At 42.7% G+C, this 13527-nt stretch overlaps 1 protein-coding gene across 1 annotated transcript in view; it reads left to right on the top strand.

Moving 5' to 3' along the window:
- The window catches only part of KIAA2012 (KIAA2012 ortholog), a 110652-nt gene extending 99450 nt beyond the window's left edge, over positions 1 to 11202 (top strand). The window contains 7 exon segments of the mRNA XM_019938874.2: positions 3068 to 3182; positions 4682 to 4746; positions 4793 to 5059; positions 7154 to 7326; positions 7971 to 8140; positions 8964 to 9183; positions 11064 to 11202. Coding sequence (XP_019794433.2) covers positions 3068 to 3182; positions 4682 to 4746; positions 4793 to 5059; positions 7154 to 7326; positions 7971 to 8140; positions 8964 to 9183; positions 11064 to 11202 — 1149 coding nt within the window.
- The last annotated feature ends 2325 nt before the right edge of the window (positions 11203 to 13527 follow it).

Genomic DNA, 13527 nt, shown 5'->3' with positions numbered 1-13527 from the left:
TAACCAAGGTGGCCACACTAAACCACAGATTTTCAATGTAGATGAAACAGCCTTATGCTGAAAGAAGATGCCATCTAGGACTTTCAGAGCTAGAGAGAAGTCGGTGCCTGGCTTCAAAGCTTCAAAGGACAGGCTGAATATTAGGGGCTAATGCAGCTGGTGACTTGAAGTTGAGGTCAATGCTCATTTACCATTCCAAAAATCCTAGGGCCCTTAAGAATGATGCTAAATCTATTCTGCCTGTGCTCTGTATATGGAACAACAAAGCCTGGATGACAGCATATCTGTTAGCAACACGGTTTACTGAGTATTTTAAGCCCACTGTTGAGATCTACTGCTCAGAAAAGAAGATTCCTTTCAAAATATTACCGCTCATTGACAATGCACCTGGTCACCCAAGAGCGCTGATGGAGATGTACAAAATTAATGTTGTTTTCATGTCTGCTAACACAACATTCTGCAGCCCACATGTCAAGGAGTCATTTCAACTTTCAAGTGTTATTTTTTTGAGAAATACATCTCATAAGACTCTAGCTGCCATATCTAGTGATTCCTCTGATGGATCTGGGCAAAATCAAGAACCATCTGGAAAGGATTCACCATTCTAGATGCCATTAAGAACATTTGTGAGGAATTCTCTGATGGTCCAGTGGTTAGGACTCAGCGCTTTCACTGCTGTAGTCCGGGTTCAATCCCCGGTTGGGGAACTAAGATCCTGCAAGCTGCAAGGCACAGCCAAAAAACAAAGGAACATTTGTGAGTCATGGAAAGAAGTCAAAACATCAATATTAACAGGAGCTTGGAAGAAGCTGATTGCAACCCTCATAGGTGACTTTAAGGGGTTCAAGACTTCAGTGGAGGAAGTAACTGCAGATGTGGTCAAAATAGCAAGAGAACTAGAAGAGCAAAAAAACTGGTTTCTTGAGTTGAAATCTACTCCTGGTGAAGATGCTGTGAAGATTGTTGAAATGACAAAGGATTTAGAATATTACATAAACTTAGTTGATAAAGCAGCAGCAGGGTTTGAGAGGATTGACTCCAATTTTGAAAGTTCTACTGTGGGTAAAATGCTACCAAACAGCATTGCATGCTACAGAGAAATCGTTCACGAAAGGAAATGTCAATCAATGCGGCAAACATCATTGTTGTCTTATTTTAAGAAATTTCTACAGCCACTGCAACCTTCAGCAACCAACATCGTGATCAGTCAGCGGCCATCAAGACAAGACCCTCCACCGTGAAAAGATTATGACCCATTGAAGGCTCAGATGATTTTTTTAACAGTAAAGTATTTTTTAATTCAGGTATGTACATTGTTTTTTTAGACGTAACACTATTGCACACTTAATAGACTACATAAGTAAACAAAACTTTCATAGGCCCTGGGAAACAAAAATATTCATGTGACTTGCTATATTCCAGTATTCACATTATTGGAGTTGTCTGCAACCAAACCTACAATATCTCTGAGGTATGCCTGTACAAGAATTTTAGGAGTTCTGTGTCAGAGGCTAGCGACGAAGACCAAATATATATTTCTTATTATGTCACAACGTCACAGGTACCGAGTGGGTAGTTGTGGCCATCCTCTATTAGGAAGAAACTCTATATTGTTTCAGCCCATGGGGAAAGGTGAAGACTGACATGGCTGTGGTCATATGCTTGAAGTTTCCCAAAAGTTAGGAAATGATGCAGCAGTGAATAGAGCTGGCTTTAATTTGATTTAAACTAGTTAACCATTAATTGTGGCAACAGCAATCTATCAAAGGTGAAAAATGCTTCACTTTGGTCCAGCTCTGTAGATGATGGTTTAGCATCAAAAAAGGGATCAGGGAATTCCCTGGTGGTCCAGTGGTTAAGACTCGGGCTTTCACTGCCATGGATCCGGGTTCAATCCCTGGTCAGGGAACTAAAATCCCACAAGCTGTGCGGTGCAGCCAAAAAAGGAAAAAGAAAACAAAAAAGGGGGCAGATCATAAAGTATACTCTATTTCTCTTTCTTTTTATGAAATTATAACTGAAATTATATCAAAGGCTGAACCTTAGGATCTTCCTACAAGCTCCACATTCTCTAAATATCACTCTTGGGACTTCCCTGGTGGCACAGTGGTTAAGAATCCGCCTGCCAATGAAGGGGACACGGGTTCAAGCACTGGTCTGGGAAGATCCCACATGTCGTGGAGAAACTAAGCCCATGTGCCACAACTACTGAGCCTGTGCTGTAGAGCCCATGTGCCACAACTACTGAGCCTGCACACCTAGAGCCCGTGCTCCACAAGAGAAACCACCACAAGGAGAAGCCCATTCCCACTTGCCGCAACTAGAGAAAGCCCACATGCAGCAAAGAAGACCCAACACAGACAAAAATAAATATATAATAAATAAATAAAATTTAAAATAAATAAATAAATATCACTCTTCTGCTTCATATGGAACCCATATGAATTCCATTCTAAGCCATTCTGTCTTGTTCAACATAATCTCCGTTTTCTTTTGTTTTTTGTTTCTGTTTGTTTGTTTTATAAATTTATTTATTTATTTTTGGCTGCGTTGGGTCTTCATTGCTGCACGTGGACTTTTCTCTAGTTGTGGCGAGCGGGGGCTACTCTTTGTTGCAGTACGTGGGCTTCTCATTGCGGTGCCTTCTCTTGTTGTGGAGCACAGGCTCTAGGCACATGGGCTTCAGTAGTTGTGGCACATGGGCTCAGTAGTTGTGGCTTGCGGGCTCTAGAGCGCAGGTTCAGTAGTTGTGGCACACGGGCTTAGTTGCTCCATGGCATGTGGGATCTTCCCAGACTGAGGATCGAACCCATGTCCCCTGCATTGGCAGGCGGATTCTTAACCACTGCGCCACCAGGGAAGTCCTGTTTGTTTTTTGGCCATGCCACAGGGCCTGAGGGATCTTAGTTCCCTGACCAGGGATTGAACCCAGGCCCCGGCAGTGAAAACGCCGAGCCCTAACCACTAGACTGTCAGGGAATTCCCAACATAATCTCCCTTTGATGGTTTTTTTTTTCTTTGCTTTCTACATATATCATGTTCCCTTTCCTTAATTTTTCACCTTTAGGAGATGGAGTTCATTGACAAAGCCAAGAGAAAGAGAAGAACCAAGACAGATAAGTCCAAGGCACCCAAGAGGGAGAGAGAAGGAAAGCTCCGTGGGGAAGCAGAGGCTGCTGTTGGTAAGGGACCATCCAGGAGAACACACCTAATGGTAGCCAGGAGGTGCCATGGAGAATCAGCATGGATCCTATGGGACAAACGATCTGTGTTGAGTCTCCTTGACTACCACAGCTGAGATGGTGTTGCAGCCTTACTTCATGTCAGTATCTTGGGAGATAAGGATAGAGGAAACCAGGGGACTCTAGAGACCTATAATCACCAAGAGAGAAAATACAATAATAACACTAACACCTATTAAATGAATACCCACTGAATTAGGAGCTCTGCATTTATGACGTCATGAAATCCCCACCACAGCTCCATAAAGTAAGCGCTATTATTATATCACGTGGAGAGGCTGGGTGACTTGCGTAACATCAAACAGATCAAACAGGTAAAGTGGTGGACCCAGGGTCTGGACCTGTCATTTGATTCCAAACTCATAACTCTCAAACACTGCCTCTGTGAATAATAAATATGTCATCTGAGAATTGGTCCGTGAGAGCATTTGGGAAGGGGAAGGTTGCAACATGCTCTGAATGGTTACTCCAGCTGTCATTTTTCTTCTTGGTTCCTTGTGTTGCACCTCACAAGGAATTCAGGTTCCTATGCTTCTGGGGACTTTCTTTTCTTTGTTTCTTTTTAATTAATTTTTATTGGAGTAGAGTTGATTTACAATGTTGTGTTCTAAGGACCTTCTGTAACCTAAAACCTACACTCATTCTTTCCCGGCCATATGATGACCCTTGAAATAAATCAAAGGCTGTCAAAAAGGATGACACTGGATAGTTACCTGGATCAGATCTTTTTTTTTTTAAATCGAAGTGTAGTTGATTTACAATGCTGTGCCAATCTCTGCTGTACAGCAAAGTGACTCAGTTCTGCACATACATTCTTTTTTTATATTCTTTTCCATTATGGCTTATCCCAGGACATTGAATATAGTTCCCTATGCTCTACAGTAGGACCTTGTTGTTCATCCAGATCTAGTTTTGTGGTTTGCTTTTTAAAGTCTTGCTGAATTTACATCGTTGTCGCCCGTAACTTAGGTAGCATTGGCAGGACTGGGGAAGGAAATACTTGTGGCCCCAGAGGAGAATTGAGGAAAAGGCCTTAAGAGTATGGAAGGTTTAAACTTTACCAGGTTACAAAGCTGCAACCTCAAGCTAGACTCCTGAGGCATGACTTTCCAGCTGTACCTATAGGTCTTCCCTCCAGAGAGTCTTACCCCCACCATAGGTCAGGGTGTATCAGAAGTTCTTTAGTAGCAAGACTGCTGAATTACAGTTGATCCAAGTAGGATAAGGCAGTTTCTCAAAGGGTAGTCTATGGACTACCCTTCTCAAAACGCTTGGAGTGGTTGTTAAAACGCAGATTCCTACAGAATCAGACTCTGGGGTGTGGCTCAGGAATCTGCACCCAGGTGATTCCATTGCACACGGAAGTTTTAAAGTTACTGAAAAGGACGCAGAGATCACATTTATTAGCTATATCTCTATCCTGCATTGTTCTCTCCCAGGAAAGTCAAAGGAATCAAAGGCTGAAAAGAAATCAGAGCTAATTCCCAAAGAAAAAAAACCTGGAGTCAAAAAGAAATTAGAGCTAATTCCCAAAGAAAAAAAACCTGGAGTCAAAAGGAAAAAGACACAGAAGGAATCTGGAACTAGTAGCAGAGCTGAGTGGGCCTGATGTCATTAACTCTAAGAAAACTAAAGACACCTCAGATGGAAGTTTCTTTCCTTCAGGCTCTGTTGTAGAGGACCCTTGGCTTTCTTCCAAATTTGATGCCCCTGAGAGCCAAGTTTCTATAGTTGGAAGGTCATCGCCCACCCAGACTGCAACTGTCCCTGGAAACATGGAATCTGAAGAAGAGGGAAGCCATAAGGACCCTTCCAAGGTAGGGTCCAATATTCTCACCTTGGCCAGAGGGATTTCAGTCCTCACTGGTGCAACTGCAGAGGTGGGAAAAACTGCCCTGAATTACATTGCAGTTACTGAAACAGCTCTACTACATAGTGGCTTTATTTGTTCTACTTTGGTACCTTCTGACCCTTTAAGAAGCCAGATCTGATCAAAGACACAGGGTGGCAAAGCCCCTCTGAAATGATGTATTCTGTGAGGCTCTCAAACTACTAGGGCAGGTACCCACCCTTAAAGAGCAGAAAGTTGGCACAGCACCCATTTGTGAGGGGTACAGGCCTCACAGTTACAAGGAAAGGTGAATTCGGGCCTCAGAGCCAAGCACATATTCTTTTTTTTTTTTTTTTTTTTTTTGCTGTACACGGGCCTCTCACTGTTTTGGCCTCTCCCGTTGCAGAGCACAGGCTCTGGACGCGCAGGCTCAGCGGCCATAGCTCACGGGCCCAGCCGCTCCGGGCATGTGGGATCTTCCCGGACCGGGGCACGAACCCATGTCCCCTGCATCGGCAGGCGGACTCTCAACCACTGCGCCACCAGGGAAGCCCCAAGCACATATTCTTGACTTGGCCTGGAGTTCCTGTATTGCTTGCCTCTCAAAAGCTGCAGAAATTCCTCCATTCCTAATCTGCTTTTCTGCGGCACACCTCTGGGCCATGGGTAACTTATACACACACATCTATCTCCCTTTTCTTTAAACACTGCAAACGTACCCACAGCTAAACCACTATGGTTAAACTCGCATAAGTTACATGCAAATATGGTACAACTCTGCTGAATTTCATTTAATCTTTACAGCCACACCTGTGACCCAGGTATGATTCGTCCCATTTTACAGACCTAGAAGCTGAGGCTTAAAAGAGTTAGGTGTGTTGCCAGAAGTTACACAACCATCAAGTGGTAGAGCCAAGACTTAGATCTTTCGACTCCAAAATCAGAGCTCTTGTCACTATTTCAAATTATTGTGTATTTATTTATTTTACAGCCTGTGGTCTTCCAAAAAGGATTTCAGAAAGATTTTTCCTTACTAGTTCTCAATCTTCCCAGCTGCCTAGACTATAGGATTCTGCTTTATACAGCAGATGAAAATTTTAAGCTGTGGGCAGAACTTTTCTGAGCCTGCTATAGACTTATATAGATTTATTGTCAATCCACAGTACCATGCTGCCTCAGTAAAGGCTAAAAAGCAAGGAAGTATCCACCCCAAGTTGGATACACAGAGTGCCCATGGAAGAGCTGCCATTCAAGGTTCCCCTCATGAGGATATTTCTGACTGAGGAGGAGGCATCAGGAAGAAAAAGAAAGCTAAGATGCTCTTCACAGAAACTAAGAGAACGTTTCATTGAAAAAGGGGATTTGCATAGGATTAAATATGAGTTTGACACATCTACACCTAAGTCTGCCCCTAAAACAGCCTTTATCTAGAACCTGTGGTTCTGAGCCCTGGCTTCACGTTAGAATCACTGGAATATGTTTTTTAAACCACCAAGAAAAAAGTATATTAAAAAAAGGAGTTCCCTGGCAGTCCAGTGGTTAGGACTCCGAGCTTCTACTGCCGGGTCTGGGTTCAATCCCTGGTGGGTGAACTAAGATCCCACAAGCCCTGTGGCGTGGCCAAAACAATTAAATTAAAATTTTGAAAACCCACCAAGGCCTCCCACCTAGGTATTCTCATTTAATTGGTCTGGGTGGGGCTTTTGGCCTCGAGTACTTTTTAAAAGCTCCTTGGGTGATTATAACGTGCATCTAGACAAACGATGTACCAGACATTATGTTGTCTCTTTCACTATTTCAGTTAATTCTGGTAACAGCCAGCTAAACGGAAGACAATATCCGAGAAATTAAGTTATCCCCAAATTCTGAAGCAAGTAAGAGAGAGACTTAGATCCAGGTCGATCAGATCCCAGAGCCCAGGCCAGTGGTGGCAGATTTTATACAGCTGTGGTCAGAGTGTGGAAACCACCTAATCTCTAATTAGAGGCAACATCCCGTGGGTGGAGGATGGCTCGCTGCCGATACAAGGTCCCCGTGATTAGCGTACGTCCCTTGCACTAAGAACACTCTGGTTCCTTAGGCCCTCCTCGCTAAGAGGGAGCCAGAGAAAGCTTCCTGGGCCAGGCTGCGAGCAGAGAGGGCCAAGATGAGACGGCTGGAGATGGAGAGGAAGAGAAGGCAGCAGGAGCAGCTGGAGCGGGCAGAGAAGATGAAGGAGGAGCTGGAGCCGCGGAACCACGCGCAGGAGATCCGGTGGGTAGGGCAGCCACGGCGGCCACGGCGGCCACGGCCACGATAGGAAGCAGAAGATAAGGCAAGGGTTGACTTCCACTAGGGGTAAAGCTGGTTCTGAGGCTCATGCCCTGAAGTAAAACAGCACGTCTCGTTTTTCACTATCCTGGTTATCCCAGGGACAATCTGGACCAAAGATAAGATGTGGTGTCTTAAACCATTAGGGTTACTCCAGACAGATGTTCACAGGATCTTCCCAGGAGGGCTTTGAGATCCAGTCCAGCAAACATTTGTTGCGCCTCTTGCCACATGTGTCTGCATTGTGTTAGGCTCTTCCATAGGCCTCTGGGCTCATTTAATCTTCACAACAACACTGTGAGACAGGAATTTCAAAATCCATTTGATAAGAATGGAAAATGAGGCTCTGGGAACTTAGGCTCCCGCGCCAGAGCACAGAGCTGTGTTGAAACTTCCAGGCTTCTAGTTCCAGGCCTGTTGTGTTCTTGCTTCTGCTCTTCAGCTAGGCTTCCCTTAGAAAACGAGTCTCCTCTGAATGGGACGCTCCGTGTGGCCTGCAGCCTGCAAAGCCTCCATCAGAGGCACGGCGTGTCCTAAAAGGACAGTGTTTTCTGCCATTTCCCTGACCAATTTGTGGGTTTTCTCAGCTTTAGGAAACAGACACTCGAGGAAGAACAGCAGAGGCAGGAGAAGGAGGAGAAAGAGCAGTGGCTCCAGTTGCAAATGGTCCAAGAGAGAGCTCGGCAGCAACAGGAGTTCTGGAGGAAGCTGCAGGAACTGCAGAGAAAGAAGCAGCGGGAGGAAGCCAAGAAGGCTGGTGAGGGGGACTCAGCTCTCTGCAACGCCCATCTATCTGGGACAGAAGTATATTTATCCCACTGTGGGTGTTCATTTGACTCTCCCCAGAGTTATTCCTATCCTAGGTCTCAGTGTGAAGCACTCTAAATGGATAAGCTGATTTTTTTCAAAGTGATTTAATATGTGTGACTCTAGTGAGTTATTAGATCAAAACAAGAAAGACTCATTTGTGGAAATGACTTTTGGGTCCCACTCCCAATTCAGTAATCTCCTGAAGTGGGACCCTGCCCCTCTCATTGCCCTTCCAGCATTGCTCAGAAGCTGCCTAAATTGGAGACATAGCCCTGGCTCCTTGCGTCCTTCCCTAGCAGATGGAAACAGTCAAACATCTGGATAGCTTCAGGGCAGCCTTTCAGGTGATGTGTGGAATCTCTACAGCCTCACGTTTGAGGAATAGGAAAGCACTTTAACAGATGACACTCTGTAGACTGGTCAGTCCAGCTGAGTAAGCACCAAGTTTCTCCAGACCCTGCTGTGACACCTGTCCCCAACCCATCTGCATACCACCCATGAACGTACCAGGCTCTGGAAACTTCTTCCCCAAGGTTTTGTATTCATTGCACACAGTGCACTGCACATAGTAGGTGCTTGATAAAGGGCTCTTAAGTTAGTAAGTTAACCCAAGGTAATCCCCACAGAGGATCTGGCAACCTGCTGTCAGGTAAGCTACAGAATATCTCATTGGGAGTCCCTGGGAATCACAGACTTGAGAGTCAGATCAGAGAGTTGTTTTCCCCAATAATGAGACCCCTGCTGAGCCTACCTGCCTTTCTGTTCTGCAGAGGCAGAGAAGCAAAGGCAGAAGGAATTGGAAATGCAGTTAGCAGAAGAACAAAAGCGCCTGATGGAAATGGCTGAAGAAGAACGGCTGGAGTATCAGCAGTGGAAACAGGAAGCAGAAGAGAAGGCTCGGCTGGAAGCAGAGGACAGACGGCGAAAGGAAGAGGAAGCAGCAAGGCTGGCTCTGGAGGAAGCCATGAAACAAGTCCAGGAACAAGCCAGGTGTTTGCTATTTGGGCAACAGTTGCAGTAGTGGGATTGTTCAAAGGCTTGACTGCCTGCTACTAGTACTAGCTTTGCACTGCCTTTGGGCACGTGAAGTTTTCCCACTTCCCATAGCATGGTTTGGAAGAACTAAAAAATAGAGATTCTCCTGCTGCAAAGGTCACAGAATTTCTTGGTGGCTTAAAGAACTCATATGGAAGCTAGAAGGGAGTTTACAGATCATCTATCTCAGCCCTCTGGTTCACAGGTGAGAAAACCAAGTCCCAGAGAGAAGGATCTTGATTAGGGCTAACAGTGACTTAGGGGCAGTACCAGGACGAGATCTAAGACTCCCTGGTCCTGAACCAGTACCTTTCTCAGTAAGTATTTATTGGGTACCTATTATGTGCCAAACACTATTCTGGACACTGGGAATTCAGGAGTAAACAAGACAGATGTCTCTTCTCCCACGGCATTTACATTCTAGGGGTGGGGGTGGGGAGACAGACTCTAAACAAAGATTTTTTAAGCTGGCAATAAATGCTATTCAGAAATTCTTTAAAGATGTGATAGGATTGCAGGAGGTTTGGTTCAGACGGATCGGCCAGGGTAACACCTTAGAAGAGGTGATACATAAGGTGAAACCTGAATGACAACGAGTTAGCCACATAAACATCTGGAAGAAAAATATTCCAGTAGGTAAACAGCAAGTGCAAAAGTTCAAAGAAAGGAATGAGGCTGGCATGGTGGAAGAATAAAAGAAAGAAAGCATGGCTGGAATGAAGTGAACAAGGCACAAAGAATATTCCAGATGAAGTCAGAGAGGTAGGCCTTGTTAGGAGAAATAGCCCAGAATCAGCCATCAGGGGCCAACAGCATTTCCCCCTTTGTTCTCTTGCAATAGTTATGATCACTGCATCTTTCTGCTAGTAGAATCTCTTGAGTAAAGTGGTTTCAGTTGACTCTTTAAAAACCAGGTCCTCCGTAGTGGCTATATCATAAATTTCCCCTCTTAGTAAAGGCAAGAGTCATCCCCCTTTAGAACCATTAAAAGTGAAGGGTAAAGAAGCCCAACACAGAAAACCACAATTCCAATCTTAACTGTAAACAATTTACCCCTTGAAAGTAATTTTCTAAAACTTAAGCTTAATCTGAGCTAATAAATACTCTTTAGGGGACCAGAAAAAGAAGGAAGCCAGAACAACTCTATTTCAAGGTTTTCCACCTAACCTTGAGTTGTTCCTCTCCTGAAACATTCCTCAGCTGTTACGCGAATTACAAAACAGATCATTAGGGAAGTCTTGATTCAATTTCAAAATTACGTGCTCCATGTATCATAGCAGTAGGGTTGGGTTCATAACTATTGAAACCAACAGCAAGCTACTGGAGTTGCAGTTTTCCACAAAAGGAAAACTGGCAAGTAGTACGAGGGGAAGTTGAGCAATTTTGCAACACTAATCCAAGTAGGTGAAAGCAAAAAACCAAGTAATTAAAGGGGTATATGAGGGGTGTGAAAGAGCCTCATTCCAGCAAGGGTTAGGAGAACTTGATGCCAACTAGCTTGATTTCGTCTTCACTTGTGTGACATTGGCCCAGGTACATTTAACTTCTCTGGCCTGTTTCTTCATCTCCAAAACAAGGAAGTCCCTTCCAGCAATACAAATTTAAGAACTGTTACACCTTTCCTTTTACTTTCCTAGTAGGAGGATCATGATACTCTAAACCTCATATGTAAAGTCACTAAATGAACAGAGTATGATCTTCCAATAAAATGCAAGATCAGTAGCCCCAAGTCTAACTGATGATGACTGAAATCCAAAATTCTTCCACGAGCTTACAAGGACAATTTCTAGGATGCTTAATCAGTATTGTGATTGCGGGTGGGGTTGTTTCCTCAGGCAAAAAGCTGCTTTGAAGAAACATCTTCATTTCCACCAAGAACTCTGTAAGGAAGCCAATGGCCTACAGTGGACACAGAACATTTCCAGACCATGGGTCTACTCTTACTTCCAGTTCCTACAAATACCAAGACCTTAAGACTAGAAGAAAACTAAAAAGTTAGGAGGTGGTGACAGAAGACGAGTAACTTGCTTCTGTAATGAAGTTCCATCCTGAGCTCAGTTAGCTCCGTTTCATCTGGTTCACCTCACCTCACCCCACCCTTCACTTCACTCTAGGCCCTCCCTCCCCACCACCCAAACCTTACTCAACCCAGTCAAACTTGTCACACACCTAAATCCTTTATGTTCTCTGGAACCACGTAAATCCAGAAGCTTTGGTGCCTAAAATTAGCCAATAATTTCATAATTTGTTTGAATTTCAGTAAATTTCAGCTTAATTTCAGTGAGTAAGACATTAACATAATCTTAGGGTAGCTGAAGTATTTCATTTCAGTGTCTCTGAAAGTGCTGTAGGTAAATGGAAATTCTATAATGCAATAGTTCTGAATTAGCAAAGAGGAGCTACAGGTAGCTATTTAAATGTAAGTTAAAACATTCAGTTCTCCAGTCACACTAGCCACATTTCAGGTGCTCAGTAGCCAGATGTGGCTACTGGTTACTGTAGGAGAACATTTTCATCCTCACAGAAAGTTCTGTTGGACAACACTGTATTCTAGAGCCCAGAAAATTAACCGATCTTGAGGTTTTGCTCCTGTGTCTTGAAAAACCAGCCACTCACATAATTTCCCCATTTTTTAAATCACACTGATCCTATAAGCGTCTTGATTAGATAATGTCTTTAACATCTCCTTAGTATCAGTAAGTATCTGATTAAGTATCTATCATAGATTGATCATTAAAGGGGATGAAGGACCTTTAGCAAATAAGATATGTAAAAAGATGTTAAAGCAAGCAGTATCTGAACCTGAATTTTCCCACGAATTTCCTTTGGCCCTATTCTATACTTCACTGTCTACAGCTAAAAAAACTTAGTATTTGCAGATGATTCCCTCAAATCTCCCACTAATGCTTGTAAGGTGCTTTCTACAGGAAATGCGCTTCCACAATCCAGAAGTGAAGCTTAATTTTGAGTCTGTATTGCTGTGTTACTGGACTTGCTTAGATTTGATGCTTATTTTCAAACACTTGCTTTAAATAGAAATAAAATGGCCAAAACACTGGCTATCAGTGAATTTAAATATGCCACTTAAAACTTTTTCTCAAACTTGTCGATCCTACTTGCACATTCATTCATTCATTCAATAATACTTAGGTGAGAAAGGAGCACCTCAAATAATTCAACCGAGAAGAAAGAACACTCAAGGAAAACATCCTTGCGGGGGAAATTACCATTACTGATTTTATTTTCTCCCTTCTTTTACAAATTTAGGATGTTGCAGTCAAGCACCAGGTAGAGAGGCTACACTAAATGGTATTCGAGGTCCCTTCCAAATCTGATATTCTATTAAATTGTTGCTGTGAAAAGCCTGTTTTATCAGCACTACTAACCAGATAAGCGCATTTTTCAGTTAACCATAGCAGACTGCAAAGCATTTAGAAGAATCCAATAAACTAAAATCAAGAAAATTATATCCCCCAAATTACATTATAGTTAAGCTCCACCACCTAAATGCTGAGAGCCCTCAGAAAGAGATGCAAACAAAGCTAAGATACCAAACTACATATTCACGCATTCTGGATAGTTCAAATAGCCTATGAGGTTTGTGACTCAGGCCTGACAGAAATATGCAACTCAATGAGGACTTTCTAGAAATGGGTCTGACTCCAAGTTACTATTTAAATGTAATGATAAATGCCAGGTAATGGTCTAAAAGCTCTAATTTACCTAGACTATATATGTACAATACAAATAATTTTTCAGTTAGGGTCAAATATAAGAATTTATAAAGGCAAGCCAATTATTTTTCAATAGAGGACTTGAGAAGGGATTCAAACTATTAACAGTTTATAAAATGCATTAGAGATAGGTCTTATTCGCTCTTCTAATGCAGTTAGATGACATTCTATTTGGAATAATATGAAATAGGATTACGTGTATGCACAGATATACTGAATTCTGTGATTCATTAAGGATTTAAAAGAAAAAGTTAAGCCCTCTAATTAAGGAACTAATTTGGTATTTTAATTTTATACAGTTTAAAGAGAGGATATAAAAAATAAAAGAAAATATAAACAAAATATACCAAATCTTAACTAAGCACAGAACATTTTGTAAATTGTTAAGGGAAAAACTGAAATTATCAATATCAATTAAGAATTTTTGGCGTGCCCATTTATTCAACATATTGGGTAACTGTATCATATATATGCACCATACAGGAATATCAAGTTTTTAAAAAAAACAACGCTGGGTATTTAAAAAGGTATTGTGGCCTTAATTAAATCCTTAATTCAGAAGGCA

The sequence above is a fragment of the Tursiops truncatus genome, chromosome 7 (assembly GCF_011762595.2).
Source record: "Tursiops truncatus isolate mTurTru1 chromosome 7, mTurTru1.mat.Y, whole genome shotgun sequence".
NCBI lineage: Eukaryota > Metazoa > Chordata > Mammalia > Artiodactyla > Delphinidae > Tursiops > Tursiops truncatus.
Note: the sequence above shows the minus strand (reverse complement) of the source record. Positions and strands in the feature narration are given on the sequence as shown.